Source organism: Lynx canadensis, chromosome D2 (assembly GCF_007474595.2).
Source record: "Lynx canadensis isolate LIC74 chromosome D2, mLynCan4.pri.v2, whole genome shotgun sequence".
NCBI lineage: Eukaryota > Metazoa > Chordata > Mammalia > Carnivora > Felidae > Lynx > Lynx canadensis.
The window spans coordinates 25409349-25428002 of record NC_044313.2 but is presented as its reverse complement, the minus strand read 5'-3'; the positions used below and the strand labels follow the sequence as shown (position 1 = coordinate 25428002).

At 33.7% G+C, this 18654-nt stretch overlaps 1 protein-coding gene across 2 annotated transcripts in view; it reads left to right on the top strand.

Annotated features, from left to right (window-relative positions):
* SLK (STE20 like kinase) overlaps positions 1-18654 on the top strand; it is a 56593-nt gene that overhangs the window by 26895 nt on the left and 11044 nt on the right. The window contains exons 5-14 of one of the 2 annotated variants that reach the window (XM_030334120.2): positions 234-306; positions 471-665; positions 1679-1760; positions 3021-3149; positions 3487-4860; positions 6829-6959; positions 7168-7291; positions 9197-9376; positions 11726-11818; positions 18345-18474. In XM_030334120.2, the coding sequence (XP_030189980.1) occupies positions 234-306; positions 471-665; positions 1679-1760; positions 3021-3149; positions 3487-4860; positions 6829-6959; positions 7168-7291; positions 9197-9376; positions 11726-11818; positions 18345-18474 (2511 nt within the window). The remainder of the gene's footprint in view (positions 1-233; positions 307-470; positions 666-1678; positions 1761-3020; positions 3150-3486; positions 4861-6828; positions 6960-7167; positions 7292-9196; positions 9377-11725; positions 11819-18344; positions 18475-18654) is intronic. The other variant, XM_030334121.1, reaches the window with a different exon arrangement.

Below are 18654 nucleotides of genomic sequence, written 5' to 3'. Positions count from 1 at the left end.
GTATAAAGGAGGTAGTAGTTAGTATATTAATGATGGGATATTTTATTTGACAGTTATTTTGGAGGGGGTTTGTCAAAATTAGGATGGTAGAGAAGTTACTACTCTTTCTGTTTTGTTTACCCTTTAATAAGAGTGGCCTTGTTAAAGACTTGAAATGCTTTTCCCTGTGTTAAATACAGTGAGCTTTGCTAAAAAACTATCATTAATACTTTTGTATCATTGCTTATTTCAAGCGGATTTTGGAGTATCAGCTAAAAACACAAGGACAATTCAAAGAAGAGATTCCTTTATTGGCACACCGTATTGGTATGTATTCATCTTTATGGATGTACTACTGTATTAGTTATGTTAGAAGCTATTATCACTCATTAACTTATCTACATAATTGATTATACTGTCTATCTTTTATGTGGCTTGCAATCAATATTCTTAAGCTAAACATCTTAACTTTCAATTCTCTGTCTGTACAGGATGGCTCCTGAAGTAGTCATGTGTGAAACATCTAAGGACAGACCCTATGACTACAAAGCTGATGTTTGGTCCCTGGGTATCACTCTAATAGAAATGGCTGAGATAGAACCACCTCATCATGAATTAAATCCAATGCGAGTGCTACTAAAAATAGCAAAATCTGAGCCCCCTACATTAGCACAGCCATCAAAATGGTAAAATATTCTAAACAAAACCTTATACAAAGCAATACTTGATGTTTTATTCTTTGACCTTTTCAAGGGTAGATTTAGTTACATGGTACAAAGACTGTATGAGTAGAAAACTTGATTTTTGGTACTTTTTTTTAAGAGTTAAGGACCATAGTTGTGCCTGGGTGGCTCAGTTGGTTGAGCATCCAACTCTTGATTTCAGCTCAGGTCATGGTCTCACGATCATGGGATTGAGCCCTGCTAAGCATGGAGCCTGCTTGGAATTCTCTCTCCCTCTCCCTCTGCTCCTACCCCACTCATGTGCATGTACTCTCTCTCTCAAAATAAATAAATAATCATTTTTAAAAAAAAGAGTTGGGGCGCCTGGGTGGCGCAGTCGGTTAAGCGTCCGACTTCAGCCAGGTCACGATCTCGCGGTCCGGGAGTTCGAGCCCCGCATCAGGCTCTGGGCTGATGGCTCAGAGCCTGGAGCCTGCTTCCCATTCTGTGTCTCCCTCTCTCTCTGCCCCTCCCCCGTTCATGCTCTGTCTCTCTCTGTCCCAAAAATAAATAAACGTTGAAAAAAAAAAATTAAAAAAAAAAAATAAAAAAATAAAAAAAAGAGTTAACCATACAAACTCTTATAACTAACTCTTCTTATAAATTTGAAATCAGTGATTTGAGTTCTACACGAAACAACTGTATGTAGTACAGTATTTACTATGAGAAAGTGAGGCATATATGTGGTTGATTTATATTTGTGGAATTTAATAGAAGAGTTTTGTGATTTTTGGCATATATGACTATATCACAGTGGCTAAAACTATGACTCTACTTATATTTAATTTTGTATTTACAGATGATACTCTAGTATTTATCTTAATATTATTTTGAAATCTTGGTATTCTCATTAACTACTTATGTTGAATTAATACAATTACATACATCATAAAATACAAGCATAACTTATCAGAATTTTGTTTGATTTTAATAACAAAGTAAAATAGAATGTCATTGTCAAAAATTTCATTTTGAAGGTCTTCAAATTTTAAGGACTTTCTAAAGAAATGCTTGGAAAAGAATGTGGATTCCAGGTGGAATACATCTCAGCTACTGCAGGTAAGATCAGAGTAATATGACAACAGCAAACTGTGTAATTATTTTAATATCTCATTGAGAAGAGTACAATTTCAGATTCAGTGTATTCTCCTTTCACTGGAGTTTCCCTATGGAAACTCAGAATACATTGTAAAATATGTTGTACACATACAATGTGTACAACATACTTGAGTACAAGTAAACATTTCCTTTATAAACATATGCTGCCTTTACTAAAAGGCATTTAGCTTATAAGTCATTCCTTTTGTGTTTTTTTGATTTCAGTTTGTGTTTTTATTTTGTTAGTTATTCCACTTTGTTAGTTACTTGCAGTTTTTCTCTCCAGTTACTAGAAAGCAAGCCCCTTGGGCGCAGGGGTCATGAGCTAATTGGTTTTTTTAATATTTCTTACAGTGAGGATAATGTTCAGTAAATATTGCTGACTTTTTTAAAAAAAAGTGTTAAAGTGATTAGATAATTTTGTTTTATAGCAGGACCTATTTGTAATATTTGAAATAGGAATTTGTTACATAATATAGGTGGACAAACAAAATGACAAATCTTGAGGCACTTACTGTTAGGTTGAGTTACTGTATAATTCCTGCATTACAGTGTATTAAGTTGATCTGTTTATCTCAGGGGAAAAAAGCAGAAGAAATTGCCTTCTTCTATGCAACAGTACATCCCTAGAACACACTTTCTCTTATTATTTTTTTACCCTCACTTTAGAAGGTCTTAGTCTGTGACAGACACTGTTAAATGCTGCTGAGTATACAAAGGTGAATAAAATTTTTTCTTACTCTTAAGAGTGTTAGAACCATGTCAAGAAAGCAGTTATTTGCAAGACTCTAAACAAAACTCTAAGGCTTTTTGTAAACATTTTATTAAGGATTATACAGGATTTAAATATACTGTTGTTACTTTTAAAGAACTAAAAATGTACCAGTTTGAAACTTTTAAAATTTAATTTAAATTTAATTTAATTTAAAATTTCAAACATAAAGAAATGTACATGCACCTATTATCCAGATATGTGGTACCATTTTTGACCTATTTCCTTCAGATTCTTTAAAAAAGATGTATAGTTGTAGGCAGTCCCTATTATTCCTGCTCAATCCCCTTCTTCCTTGCCCAGATGTAACATCATCTGAAGTTTTTTATATTTTTCTTACTCATGTGTTCATATTTTTACCGCATAATAATGTGTATTTTTTGTGTTTGAAATTTTGTAAGCCAGCATTTCAGCTGTTAGTAAGTTTGTTCTTCTTAATGATCAAACAGCATCCTTTTGTTACGGTTGATTCCAACAAACCAATTCGAGAGCTGATTGCAGAGGCAAAGGCTGAAGTAACAGAAGAAGTTGAAGATGGCAAAGAGGAAGATGATGATGAGGAAACAGAAAATTCTTTGGTCAGTATTTAAAAAGGAAATGTCATTTAGGTAATATTGAGGGTTGGGTTTTGAGGTGTGATTGCACCTGTATGTAAGGATTAATTGTAATTGATAGCAGTACAAAAGTGTTAATTTTAGGGGCGAAGATTAACAAGTTTGCTCCTTGCTCACCATTTTTGTCCTATTTATTATGTGAAGATTTGTCAGTTCTTTATTTTTATAACTTCATCAAATTTTAATTGAGATACTAAATCATGTATGTATGTTTTAAATATTTATTTATATACAAAATATAGTTTTGGTCACTATCTTGAAGTTACGTTTTAACATTAAAAATGTACAAAATCTTTTTCAGCCAATACCTGCAAGTAAACGTGCCTCTTCTGACCTTAGTATTGCCAGCTCTGAAGAAGATAAACTTTCACAAAACGCTTGTATTTTGGAATCTGTCTCTGAAAAAACAGAACGTAATACTTCTGAAGATAAATTTAACAGCAAAGTTCTTAATGAAAAACTTACCACAGATGAACCTGAAAAAGCTGCAGAGGATATTAATGAACATATTAATGATGCTCACTTAGAAGCTATGGCTGAACTTGATAATAGGACAATAGTAATCAAGGAAAATGGCAGAGAGGAGAAGAGACCCAAGCTTGAAAGTCTGCCTGATACAGAAGACCAAGAAACAATGGACATTAATTCAGTCAATGAAGGAAAAGAGAATAATATAATAACTTTAGAAACAGATACTGAACAGAGTCTGAAACCTGAGGAAGAAAGGGATCAAGAAAAGCAACAGATATTTGAAAATAAGATTATAAGATCTGAAGAAATTAAAGATACTGCTATTCAAACAATGGACTTAGTTTCTCGAGAGACTGGAGAAAAAGAGGCAGACATTCAGGCAGTTGAAAATGAAGTTGCACTTACAAAGGAAGACACCCAAGAGAAATTGGGAAAGAATGACGAAACTCCAGAAGAAGTGATCAGCCATATAAGCGATGTCATAGGAACAAATGAGGCAGGAGACGTTGCCCAGAAGGCAGTTGAAAACAATGCTGAGGATGCTCAGAGTAATGATGGGAATGAAGTGGTTGAAGTAGACCAGAAATTAGTAAGTAAGCCCACAGAGGGTCCTGAGGCTGGTGGTTCTGAGGAAGTTCCTTTTAAAGACATAGTGGAAACTAAGGAGATAGATCAGAAGTCTTTGGAAGATAAAGATGAAGAACAGTCACTCAGCAGTTTAGAGAACATAGTGAAAACCAGTGAGGAATCTGGCACAAATGAAGGTGAGGAAATTACTGAGTCCAGTAGCACTGAAGAAATAGAGGTCAGACATGCAGTAATTTATACTGACCAAGAGGCTTTAGGAAATGAAATTCCAGATGCTCATGAAGCTACTGCTCAGATAGATACAGAGCAAAAAGCAATACCATGTGAAGTGCCAATTGAAAGAGAACCTCCCGTGACTTCCTCTTCACAGCCTAGTGAACCTCAGCCTGTTCCAATACCCAGTATTAATATCAACTCTGAAGATGCAGAAAATAAAGGGGAAATAGGTGCTTTATCAAAAACTGAAGCCATGTTGCTTCCAGAATCTGAGAATCAAAAGGAAAATGATACTGATTCAGGCACTGGTTCCACCGCTGATAATAGCAGCATTGACTTAAATTTATCCATCTCTAGCTTCCTAAGCAAAACTAAAGACAGCGGATCAATATCTTTACAAGTAAGTGTATGTGGGCCCTTCTTTGTCATTTTGGCAATTTGCAGTTTATGTGAAGTATGTTTTGAAAATAAAACAGCACTAAATCAGTGTAGTACTGACCCTATAAGATTCGTAAGGCCTATGAAGGCAATCAACTAAAAACCCAAGGAGAGAGATAGATACTGGATGTAATCATAAATTTTTTGGTAATATCTACCTGTTTTTGCCAACTTGATGTAAACGGTGTAAGTTACTTGGTGTGGTTGGATTTTTTTATTGAACATATTTAAATATATTTTAGCAAGAATCCATAATCTATGAAAAAATTGAGAAATTGAAAGAATGATCTCTTTAAGCACTTTTAGGATGTAAACAGCCCTCGATTTACCAGTGGTCCATGGGGTTTTGCCGTCTTGGTCATAGTCCTCACAGCTGCCATGAGAACCGATGTGGGAAAGCAAAAAAACAAAAAAAATCAAAAACTAAAATGCAAAAACACTTGGAGCTTTTAGAGCCATTCTCAAATCTTAATGTGTTTAAGAGTTACCAGGGGTATGTATGATTAGGGATGTTAACTAGACTTATGGTGATCATTTAGCAATATATGCAAATATTGAATCATTATGTTCTGTACTTGAAACTAACATACTATTATATATCAAGTATACCTCAACATGAATAAATTATTTAAAAACAGAGTTTTAGGGGGAGCTATGTAGAGGTCTAGGGTGGAACCCAAGAATCAGTATTTGTAACATAAGATTCCATGGATTTCTGATACAGGTGAGTCATGTATTACTTAGAGACTCTGGGTTGACAGCAGAAAAGAGTGGAACAACTTAGGAAACTGACCTTGGGAACAGGACTCCAGGGCATAATTGCAGCAAATTACTACACATATTGCATAGATTGTCTTCAGTTTTCAGTTTATTTTGTTTCACTGACTGGAATTCCATTAATCTGAAATTTATTCACTGACTTAATAGCCTTTTAAAAAAATCCGAATACTTTTTTGAGAATTAAGGTGATATTAATTGTGGATACTTTACTAAGAACTGAAGAAATAGAAAGTTTAGATTTTCAGTGTGGTAGATAATATTTTGGGAGCATGCCCACTTTAGATTTTAGGGGAAGCCTGGATAGGGTATCATAGTCCAGGGCTTAGGAAGAGAAGTGTGAGGATACTAGCAGCCTGGAGAGTAGAATAATAAGAGGTTGCAGAACCATGCTTGGAAAGTGCCAGAGACAAACTAAAATCTAATGCATTTTGAATTTAGTATTTTCACATTCCACTTTTGCTCCCTCTGCTTTTAAACCCCTTCCCCTATATCGAAACCAAGTAATTATCTGCTGTCAATACTTACATGTTTGCCAAACTGTGTTTTTTGGAGTGTCATACTTCTGTTATTTCTATTTGGATTTGAAAAGCATTTGGATGAGGAATGGAATTTGGTCTTGATAAAGAATTGTAGGCAATAGCTATCAGGCAGTAGACATTTTATCTTTCTAGTAACTCAAGAATCACACATTCATCTCTGTTCCTGAGATGGAGGAGGGCTGTTGATAATATTGTTGCTGATGAAATGGATTTTGATTCCCAGTCCAGGCAGTGTTTAAAAATTACCTGGGGAGCCTTTTCAAAATGCAAATTCTCAGCCACCCTCAGACTTATTGATTGAGATTCTTTTAGGGATGAGCCCCAGGCATTCCTTTAAGTGTTTTGTTAGTGGTTCTAAAACTGAAAAGCCAGAGGTATCTGAGAAGTTACAAGATCAAAAGAAGAAGAAAAATGATTAAAATGTAAAAGTTATACTAATTAGTCATTTATATGAATTGTTCTTTATGATTTGTGCCTAATTATGATGTGGTATGAAAATTATATGTGTACAGTTCTGTGTTTTGTTCTTTTTTTTTTTTTTTTAAGAAGAAAATGTTTTCTGTCTCCAGTATTTTCCATATAAAGCCTAACTAAAATAAAATCTCACTCAGGAAACAAGAAGACAAAAGAAAACATTGAAGAAGACCCGCAAATTTGTTGTTGATGGCGTAGAAGTGAGTGTAACCACGTCAAAGATAGTTACAGATAGTGATTCCAAAACTGAAGAGTTGAGGTTTCTTAGGTGAGTAGAGAACATAATTAAAATCGTTTTTGTGACGACTTTTCAGTTTTTGCAAAGTATAAGAATAGAAGCAAGAGTAAAGTCTTGGCTGATTATTCTTACTACTTTTCCATTTGAAAATAGTATTTTTTAAGTTTTTAAAAAAGTATTAGTTCAAAGGTGTAATTTTTTGCTGTCTTTCCCTGTTATTGATATTAAATTTTATCAGACGTCAGGAACTTCGGGAGTTAAGATTCCTTCAAAAAGAAGAGCAAAGAGCCCAACAGCAGCTCAATAGCAAACTGCAACAACAACGAGAACAAATTTTCCGGCGCTTTGAGCAAGAAATGATGGTAAAGTTTTAGATTTTGTATCCTTTTATTAACACTGAAATTTGATGCTTTAAAAAAATTCCACTAGCATGTTTTAGAACTTGTTCTTTGATTATTAGATTTTCTCTGGCTTTGTCAGTATTTCTGGCCTTTATTTCTTCAGTGTTCTAGATGCTGTTTTTTTCCTCCCTTTTGCCTGAAAGCATTTTCTATCTTAGGCTTCCTGTCACTGACTTATAGTGTGATAGGTGTCTTCCATTTTCCTTTGGTTAAAATTTGTTGTGAAAACCTGGAATCATGAAGCTGGTAGATGGTTTACAAAGTTCTTAGGTGGGCCTATTTCTGGATACTTTTTTAGTGTTATAATTTGACCTCTCAGATTTAGAATCCAAGAATTTTTTTCCAAATGTTTATTTTATTTTTGAGAGAGCGCACATGAGCAGGGGTGGGGCAGAGAGAGAGGGAGACAGAGGACCCGAAGCAGGCTCCACACTGACAGCAGAGAGCCTGATGTGGGGCTCGAACTCATGAACTGGGAGATCATGACTTAAGCCGAAGTCGGAAGCTTAATTGGCTGAGACACCCAAGCACCCCTAGAATCCAAGATTAATTTTTTTAAGTTTTGTTTTTGTTTTTTTTTTAACATTTATTTATTTTTGAGACAGAGAGAGCACAAGTAGGGGAGGGGCAGAGAGAGAGGGAGACACAGAATCTGAAGTAGGCTCCAGGTCCGAGCTGTTAGCACAGAGCCTGATGTAAGGGCTCGAACTCACATACTGCGAGATCTTGACCTGAGCTGAAGTCGGATGCTCACCTGACTGAGCTACCCAGGAACCCCTAGAATCCAAGATCTTAAGGCAGTCTAGAATAGTTGTCTTCAAACCTGGCTGAGTATTAGAAATACTTGGGGCTTTTTCAAAACACACTTCTCTGGCTCCTACAGGTAAGCTTCCACATCCCTATTCACAGCTGCTAGAGAAGTTGGTGCTGATTAGTCAAGGGTAATTGTCACTGAGTCTTTTAATTTTTACCTTGTGTCCAGAGTTGGAAAAGGAATCAGTAATGTGATAGAAAATTCCAGTAATTTATTTAAACATCTAGCTTACTGTAAGTTAGAAAACTGATTATTTCAAATGTTACTATATTCATGTTTTGAAAATAGTTCTTTTGCTGTTCTTGTAAGTGGTAAGAATTATTTTCTGTGAAGTGTGGTATTGTTGATTACATTTGTTGGATTGTAACAGAAAATTCTTAGGAAAATAATGAATTTTTGTTCTCACTGAGTATTTTTATAGTATTGAGCATTCTATTTTAAAGAACCTTATGAAAACTGCATCTCTTTCCCCAAAAAATATTTTCCAAAGTGTTTTGCTTTTTATTTTTTAAAATACCTTTTACATATATTTAACTCCACCTATATCCGAAATTATATTATACTCAAGTATTATGTAAGCAGGAATCTTTTGTTGAAAGATTTATAATTTCAAAAGGTTTGTTTCAATAAAAGGATGTTTAAGAATCTTAATGAGGAAAAGTAAATCTGAATATGACAAGCAATTGTACATTATTAAAATAGACTTTGGATAACACTTTTATCAAAAGTTTATTGGATAAATACTGAAGGTTTTCTTTAGTACTTTAGCACTTTTAGCACTTTTCTTTAGTACTTTAGTACTTTAGCAACTGGATATTCTTCTGGATGGTTTAAAAATTTTGAACATTCTATAATAGAAAAAAGTATTTTTTGTGTAGAAAAAAATGAAATGCTCATATTTTTGAAAAATTCCTTAATGTGTTTATAGCATTCCACTTGTGCAGTACTACAAAGGTTGTATGTCATATCACTACATTTAAATGCTGGTTATGTACTCTTCAATACGTGAGTGATAGACAAGTTAAATGATCCTGAGCCACATTATTTTACAGAGCAAAAAGCGTCAATATGATCAAGAGATTGAGAATCTAGAAAAACAGCAGAAACAGACTATTGAACGTCTAGAACAAGAACACACAAATCGCTTGCGAGATGAAGCCAAACGCATTAAAGGAGAACAAGAGAAAGAGTTGTCCAAATTTCAGAATATGTTAAAGAACCGAAAGAAGGAGGTAAGTGTAACTACTACTTTTAATTATTAAAGGTTGTTTTTTTTTAATGTACACTTAAGTCTAAAGAGTTAGGAATAATACTTGAGAGTTAAATAGCACCAATTTATTCTTTTTTTGTGGTCTTCCCAACAGTCATGTAGGGTAGTAGTAAGGTCAGGTGTTAATCTCATTTTACTACCAAGAAGACTGTAATAGAAGAGCTTTTTAATGGTCCCTTCAAGTTTACAGACTGTCATTAAATGTCCAGCTAAGCCTTGAACCAAGTTTTCAAACTAAGTCTAACCCATTTTCCTTCCAATCTATCATTTTCCTTTATTAACAACAGTTAAAGCCTCTGTAGAATTTTCTTCTTTCATGAAAGCTTACCATGTTGTGTTTGTAGGTGGCAACAATAATTCATCTATTTATTTGTAATATTTAATTCATGCTTAAAATTTTTTTTCTTGGTTAGCTTGATTTCCTTTCATGAATGTTGTATTAAAACAAAAGCTCAGTACCCTGAAATTGGAAATAATATCTGTAAGTTCAACAAGTTGAGAGCTACTTTGAAGAATCATGTGTGAAAAATACCTGTGTAAAGTCATTTGATTACAATGAATTTTTAAATTTTCCCTAAAACTGTTCCATATTGTTATAGGATCTGTGCTATTACTTACTATGAAAGATTGTCATTGATTCAGAAAGAGGATTTATATATTGTAATAGTGTCTTATTTGCCCCCAAATTAAGACAAAAGAGTCTTACATATTAGCAGAAGTGGTTTTATGATTTATTCTATACTTTTAGTGTAGGGGGAGAATTTACTTTTTCGTGATACGAAAGACCCCAGGGATAATCATTATGATTAGTTCTATTAGGATTAGAATAAAAATCTCAACCAAACTAGTAAATGCATTTTCACTTTAGTTATACATCTAAAGCACCCAAGTTAATTGACTTTAGCATTTAAATTGTGTATAAAACTGAACATCATATTGCTGAACTTGAGGATCTACTTTAAAAAGCATAGAATCGAACATTAATATAGTACATTCTATAATTTCTTTAAGTAAATAATGAAATGGTCTATAATTTTATTTGATGTGACTACCATTTCTAAAAATTAGTTTTGTTACTGTTTAATATTTCACATAGTGTTGCTCTGTTTACCATGATATATGATGTTACTGAGGCTCCATATCAGTTTTCTTGAAACTAGGGGAAGTTTTTATTGAGAGCTTATTTTTTAATATCAGGTTAAATTTTTAAAAATTTACAGATAAATATATGATTTAATCTTAAATATATAAAAGTTTGTAGTTATTTTTACGGTTTTTGAGCTTGGAGAGTTTTAGCTAGTAGACATATTTGAGATCGCAATATGCATATTTTAAATAACTATATTATGTATTTTTTTTTCCTTATTGCTAAATTTCTTGCATTTGGGGAGCCTCTTCCTTTTAATGGTGATTTGGTTTCATGAGGGATTACTGATGGGGAATTTTAAATACACTCTCTTCAATCAAAATCAGTCTCTTTCACAGACCATCAATAGCATGTGGTGATTTGGAATCTGATTGCTTTTGGTGCTTCTACTTGTGAACACATGATTGTTTTTCATAGTTGGATTACAGATCTATTGTTAGGTGGAATACATATCTAGGATTTTGAAATAATTAAAAGAAGGAGCTCCAAATTATACTTCATTTTATAATATACTTTATTTGGTATAATAAATCATAGCATACTACACTGTTACTTTATGAGTACTTTATAATATTGATTTTAAAGTTGACAAGTTTGGCTTACATTGTCAGCAAAGGAGAATGTTATTCTAATGCAACACAAAATCATCAGACATGTTTTTATCACACCGTATATAAAATGGTGTGTTTGATGAAAAAAGAAAACATAGTATCCATTTATTTCTCCTTTTGTTTTATTTTGGTCTCATTAAATGAACTTAATTTAGACTTATTTCTTTGGTTTTATCAAGCCAGTTACGAAATTTTGTACTTTTATAAATGGCATTGACTTTCCTTATTTTCAGCATTTCAAACAATGTCAGTAGATGTGTTCAGTGCTGCTAGTAATCCTTTACTGATTGTCTTTGGATCTTTAAGAGAGAATAATATATAGGGATAATTAGGCATCTGATTAACCTTTATATGGTGTGATGTCCCTTTCTGCACCGAGATTCAGCATGTTCTATCCTTTCATTCTTTTTCACCAAACTAACACCTATACTATTGCATGTTGAAAGGAACTTTGTATCAGCTTTAATCTTTGACTTGTAGCTTGTCTGCTACATAAATGCTTGCTGTGGAGAAAGTATTATTTCCCCACCTCCTGCATGCTTATACACTGTAGGTTATAAATGAAGTGGAGAAAGCACCCAAAGAGCTGAGAAAAGAGCTCATGAAACGCAGGAAAGAGGAGCTTGCACAAAGCCAGCATGCTCAGGTAACAGCAGCAGCTTAATGCTACTAAAAACAGAAAGCAGCATTATTCTCGCAGCTCAGTAAACCATGGTGGACAGGGTAAACTCCTACTGTAGTTATTATATGATGTTGAATTCTCCTAATACAAAGGTTCCCAGGGCATTCTTTATGTAGAACTAAATTCACATGAGATGGTGACATTTCAGTTGCAAATATGAAATTAAGTGGAATGTTTGGAAAGCTGACTCCGGATGCAATAAACAAGGATGTTGATGTATAATTCACTGTATTCTCATTATAATCATGAGGGAAACTTATATACTTATGTAGTAATGTCACTGTTTGATAGAAGACTTTTATGACAAAATATAGAGGTTGAGTGTGTAGGCTTTGTACACGTGAAAAGAATGACTATTTAAAAGACCATTGTTGGGGCACCTGGGTGGCTCAGTTGGTTAAGCACCCAACTCTTGATTTCAGCTCAGGTCATGATCTCTCGGTTTGTGGGTTTGAGGCCTGTGTCAGACTCAATGCTCTCAGCGTGGAGCCTGCTTGGTAGTCTCTCTCTCCCTCTTTGCCTCCCCCTCCTTGGCTCATGCTTGCTTGCTCTCTCTCTCAAAAAAACTTAAAAAAAAAATAAGGCCATTGTTTTTATAAAGTTGGGAGTTAAAAGAAAAACCATAAACGGTAATGTTAAATAGTAGATCAAACATTTATTTTACTATTAAACTCAATAACATAAGCAACTTAAAATCAGATTTTAAATACTAACTACATTGTTTTTCTTTTTGATTCAGAATCCAGCAGTTTAAAAAAATATTGCCTGTATAAACTTGATTCTAGGTTATGATAAGGATGAGCCAATTAAGATGGGTGAATTCTTTACAAAACTAGACAAGCTAGTACTTTAAACAGATTTTTTTTTAGAATTATCTGATGACTGTATGAGGTCTTTTTACTAGGAATCATTTTTCTTTTAATTAAGTTTGCATTCAATTTAGAAGCAGGTGAGCTCAGTTTGTAGTTATATATGTCAATTAAAGGAAGAAGAGACATGGATTATATGTTAACGGTTGCTTTAAATTACCAATTTAATGTGGTTTTATGTGATATAAAAAGTGGTTCCCAAACTTTTACAGACCCATGTGAAAACATGGAAGAAACAAAAACCACTGGGGACCGACAAATGGAATGACATTTAAATTTTTTTTATTTTTGTTCAGAAGGATATTGTAAACTGCTGTTTAAAAATTTAAAGGAAAGAATATCTTAACACCATGAAAAATAAGGGAAGTATTTTGGAATTTAAAATTTAACAAAACTAGCCTATCTGAATAAATTTCATGTTTTTGGGGGGGGGGGTTTGGTTTGAGGCAGTGAAAAATTTTGTCTTGGCCTAGTGTGGGGATTATTAAAGTGTTAAAGCAGACACAGCATTTACTGTGTGTCAAGTGCTGTTCTAAATGTTTCTCCTGCATGAACTCATTTAAACTCACAACATGTGAAGTACTCTTATTACCTCTATTCTACAGGGGAGGAAATGAAAGCACCTCTGAACTACCACACCGTACTGCCTCTCATGTTTAAACTGTTATTTCTGTGCTTAATCTGAACTCTTATCAGCTTAGTCCAGTGGTTATTGGTCATGTTGTTAATAGGTGAAGAGGAAGTCCTTGCTTCACACATCTAATTTTGGATAATTTGGATTTCAAACAAGATAAGACCAATATGGTTTTTCCTTGTACAGGAATGTAGGCTTTTTAGATTCTAAAAGGTAATACATATTTCAGATGCTAGAGCTGACATTGAGAATTTAGTGTTGAAGGAGTTAAGTGATCCCATGCTTTAATAAAATTTTGTTGGTGATTTTTCATAAAATTTTGGGGGCTAGCCTGTATTTTCAACTAAAGCTGAAAGCAACAGTAAATTTCTTTCTGTAAATTTAATGAAAATTTAGTAATCTAACAAATTTAAAAGTATTTCTCTTTAGCTACTGCTTTACATGAAGGTGCTAAAATGATAACTTGGTACTGCGTCTATTTTAAACATTTTGAGAATTTGTGAATAATAGTTATATAGTCATGGAGCCAGAAGTATTTGATTGTCTAGTCCAGTGGTTTTTAAACTGTACTCCCAGGAGCTGTGGAGTCTGGAAGAAGCACCTCAGGGATCCTTCAAAAAGAGAGGACTGGGGGTTCTGGGTCCCTGCTCAGACTTTAAAGCAGCACTACTTTTCATCTGTTTCATACATTTTGTGGTAAATTTTTTGAAAGAGGGTTTGACTGGTTTAAAAAACAACAGCATAAACTAGAGTTTGGAAACCACTGATCTCATTCAAAACCTTTTTACAGATGAGAAAGAGGCCTCTCTGTTAGGTAACTTGTTCGAGGCCTCCCGAAACTCAACATTTGTATAATTATTCTTTCCATTTACAAAAAGTCATCAGCTGTATTCTCACCTGGGAGGTGCACTGTACTCTGACCCGCAGGGTGTTGCTCAGGCCATGATCCAGTCTTTTCAGTTGTCCTCTTGCGCAGTCTCCAGTGCCCAGCTGCAGGATGTAAGTCCCACGCATCTGTGGGAGGATGCCTTCTCCCGTTTTATCTGCCTTTTCTTCAGCTCACATGTGCCTTTTCATTGTTTGCTTTATTTGTTAAAGCCTAGAAGATTGATAGATGATAATGTCAGTAATGACAGTAATAATCTGAAATGAACTTTATAGTATAGTATTCTTCAAAGCGTTTTCACATTTGATTCTTACTGCCTCCACCCTAATATAGGGATGGAGTGTATCCATTTTATAGATAAGGAAATCGCAGCACAGAAGACTAAGGCGGTCCACTTGAAGTCACAAACGATATTAATGGTAGAACTGGGATTAGAACACTCCGAACAGTGTTCTTTTTTTCTACCTCACCACAAATTTTGAGATTTTCATTTCCAAGAAGTAGCTTCCCAGGAGTATTTTATAAACTTTGCACATGTGAGAAATTGAATGCTGTGATTAGATTTTTATCTTTGTGTGAAGTGACATTTTGATTTTATATGTTATATATATGTTTTAATTATGGATATGGTCAGAAAAGGCATATTAAATGTGATCATAGTTCCATTTAACTTTAGTTTTCACTATTCAAATTGTATAAGGAATAGTGAGTTGTTCTTCCCCTTGCTGTAGTTTTAAATTAAGTCTGGAATTCCAGGCTGCATTCTTTCTCACAGTTTCTATGGGGAAGTGACTAGCTCACTTAATGCTATAATTTTTGTTTTTGATGTTTGATATACACAACTGGAGTAGATAGAATACAACTTGATTTCACCCATTCCTTTCCCCTCTCCTGAAATTAGACTTATTTTTTTTATTATTATTGGCAGCTGTTGGACTCTGTAGTTTTCTAAAGAGTAAGCAAAACAATTTTTTTTTAATGAGAGGGAGAAATTATGAATTAAGATCACTTTTCTGATCATTACCATGTTTATCCTTTGAATTAGAAATAAATTCTGTACAAATAGCCCAATATAACATAACCCTTTCTTATAGTTTTCTAGAATCCGAAGTTGTGTTTTTAATATTTATAGTTGTCTGATTAATATGACAAAATTCCTTATCAGCATTTAAACTTACACTTTTAAAGGGTGCATTTTATAGTTTCTGTGTTGATTTAAATTGTTACTTTTATTGATCAAATCCATCTTTTTTTTTTTGGGTAAATTTGTTCAGTCTTTTTGGAATGTAAGATCACTTTTCTTTCAGATCTTAAGAATAATTTCCAATTACAAATTCCAATGTGAATGTGTTATACTTGGCTTTTGTAGTTAGGAAATTTAAAGAAAGCTCACTAATATCAAAATTTTATTTCTTTTGAAGTAACAAAATATATGAATTAGTATGTGAGGGACCTGGACCTTTCAGGTAATTTTTACCTTTAATATGGAAGATTATTTGAGGTGCCTGGCTTGCTCAGTTGGGAGAGCATATGACTCTTGATGTTGCAGTTGTGAGTTCCAGCCCCAGTTTGGGGAAGGGATAAATAAATAAAAATAAATATAGAGATTAAAATAAATGAAGGAAGGAAGAAAAGAAGTAAAGAAAATTGTTTGCATAGTATTCTTGACTATGTAATTATCCAGACTTTGCTTAATTATTTAAGTCCTTGGCTCTGTAAGACAACTGGTGTCTTTGCTAATTCTCATTGTTGAAGGCACTTGCATACACAGCCTACCTTGACTCTTACCTGTCAACTCTTATTTTACTTTCTGGAGCAGCACAATGGTAGTTCTGCCTCCTTCTGTATAACAGTCTTAGCTCTTATTTTCCCCTGATGGATTAGCTGCTTCAGGACAGGCTTCTGTAATTCTTTCCATTATTCATTGTGTGGCATGGTTTCTAGACCCTGTATTCACAGCTTTCTGTTTTCTGTGGTTTACTTTTGAACTTCTGAAAATGTGATACTAAGGGAAGAGACCCACTATTCTTTATGTGGGCATACAGAAACCAGTTTGGGATCACTAGAATGGAAGGTCCTTAAAGGCAGTACTGTCTTTTCTTAATTTTAGTAGCCCCTTTAGTGGTACAGTGCCTAGCATTAGTAAATACTTAATAAAGATTTTCTTTGAACTGAACTGTCATCTTGCTTAATCTAGACAAATATAGTAATATGACCAAGAATTAAACTCACAAGAAATTCCATTTACTTTTTTAGTGGCACTGGCATGTATTTACTCTTCTTAATTTTCACATAAATATTTATTCACCCTCATCTTGTACTTTTGCATTTACTTGAGTCTAAATGTAGTATTTATATTTATGGTAGTTAATTTGGGCCCATTGTTTCTGTCTACAGAGATATTTTTTAAAAGTCCTTTATACAAGTTAATGGTACAGATGTGAAAACCTTTTGCTATATCTGCAGGTTATATTAAGTTATAGATTATATATTAAGTATTGTACAAGTTTGTACATAGAAATTTTACTATGAAATTAGAGAAACAATTTAGTTTTTATTATGTGATATTTACTGTAGGAAAATGACCAGCTTGAACAACTTTCTTTGTTATAATTGCCTAAAAAATAGGCATGGAGATTTCATATCTCTTTAAATAAAACTCAAAAGGCCTTATTCTAGATAGTTGAAATTAAATATTCATTGTGGCCTTTTTTCTGTGATAAAAACTTGGCTGTGGTGAAGCTCACAATTGTATTTTACAGAGGCAATTCATTAGTCTTTCTGCTAGTGTGTAATTGTATTTATGCTGAAGTACAAATTATGACACAGATGAGACAGCAGTATCTATAACTCCAGATTACTTTAACAGGGCGTCATGAATGGTAAGACCTAATTCTCACCTCCAGACACATAGTAAGGCATGCACCTTAAGGAACATGGCTACACTCACTCTCAGTGCATTGAAGACCAGGCTGGTAGTGATCCAGATCCTGTCAGACTCTGTCAAAGGCACAAAGAGTAGATCCAAAACGGACCTTGAGGTTTTATCTTCTCTTGGATGTGCAAGAGGAGGGATTATAGGTGGAGTGGCACTTCAATCTTAAATTTCTAAATCCACACTCAAATTGATCAGAATATCCCTTGAGCTAATCATATATAGACTGCTGTAACTGCCAAAAGAGGGATGGAGAGCCGAACATTTACTGGCAAAATTTACATTTCTTCAATTTGGATATTGTTCCTTTTCTTCTGTGAATGTGCAATCTAGCATAAAGACCATAAGTCACTTTAACATTTCCTTTTCTTACACAGTTATGGAAGGATTTTTTTTAAAGCATAAATTTTTGCATTTGGGCAAATAGTATGTACTCAGTAAATATTTGTTGAATGAATGAGTGAATCCCAAACATGTTGGCAGAAGTTTTTGACTATCAGGAATTTGTGTGTGTGTGTGTGTGTGTGTGTGTGTGTGTGTGTGTGTATGTATGTATTTATTTATTTATAAAATGTAACTCACTTTATGAGTCCTAGATCACATTTCTCTAGCAATGCACTATTTCTCATTAAGTCCATAAACTGTTGTTCTTTTTAGGCACATGCTAGAGATACAGAAACTATTTCTCTGTTAGTGTTGCCATGGTATTACTTCCTAAGTCTTTATTTCTTGGAAAAATAGAGATGTTAAATATTCTGATATGTGTTTTACTTATTTGCTCTTTATTCTCTTTTTCATAAAAGGCATTTTGTTTTTTCTTGTTTTATCCACACCATAGTGTAATGAATGATCAGTTTTAGAAGCTCTAAATTTATTATTTTCCTAAAGATGTTCATATCATAGGGCATTCTGAGTGGGTGACTTCTTTCATGTGTATTATTTTTAATACTGAGTTTAGAGTATTATGTATCCTAGTACTTTTTTCTGGGCTTGAATTGAGTGACTAATACATTTATATATTGCTATATAATTGGTGATTTTTAAATCCAGTTAACTTTAGAAACTTGGTTTAGAAATCTTGATAGCTACTAATGTATATAGTCATATAGATAAATGGATGTTTCACTCAGTAGATGCTTATTAACTCATGGTTAACTGTCTAATAGGAACAGGAATTTGTTCAGAAGCAACAACAAGAATTAGATGGCTCTCTGAAAAAGATCATCCAACAGCAGAAGGCAGAACTGGCCAATATTGAAAGAGAGTGCCTGAATAACAAACAGCAGCTCATGAGAGGTATGTGAAATTACACAGCATATGTGTATATATAAAATGGTATCTGAAGACCATTGCTAAGATATATGTGTATATCTAGTATCCATAATACCGAATAATTGGAAATTATGTGAATGCTTTCCTTTGCTAAAGTGGTAGAGAGATAAAGTTGAAGTTAATAAGAGGAAAAGCTTTATGTAA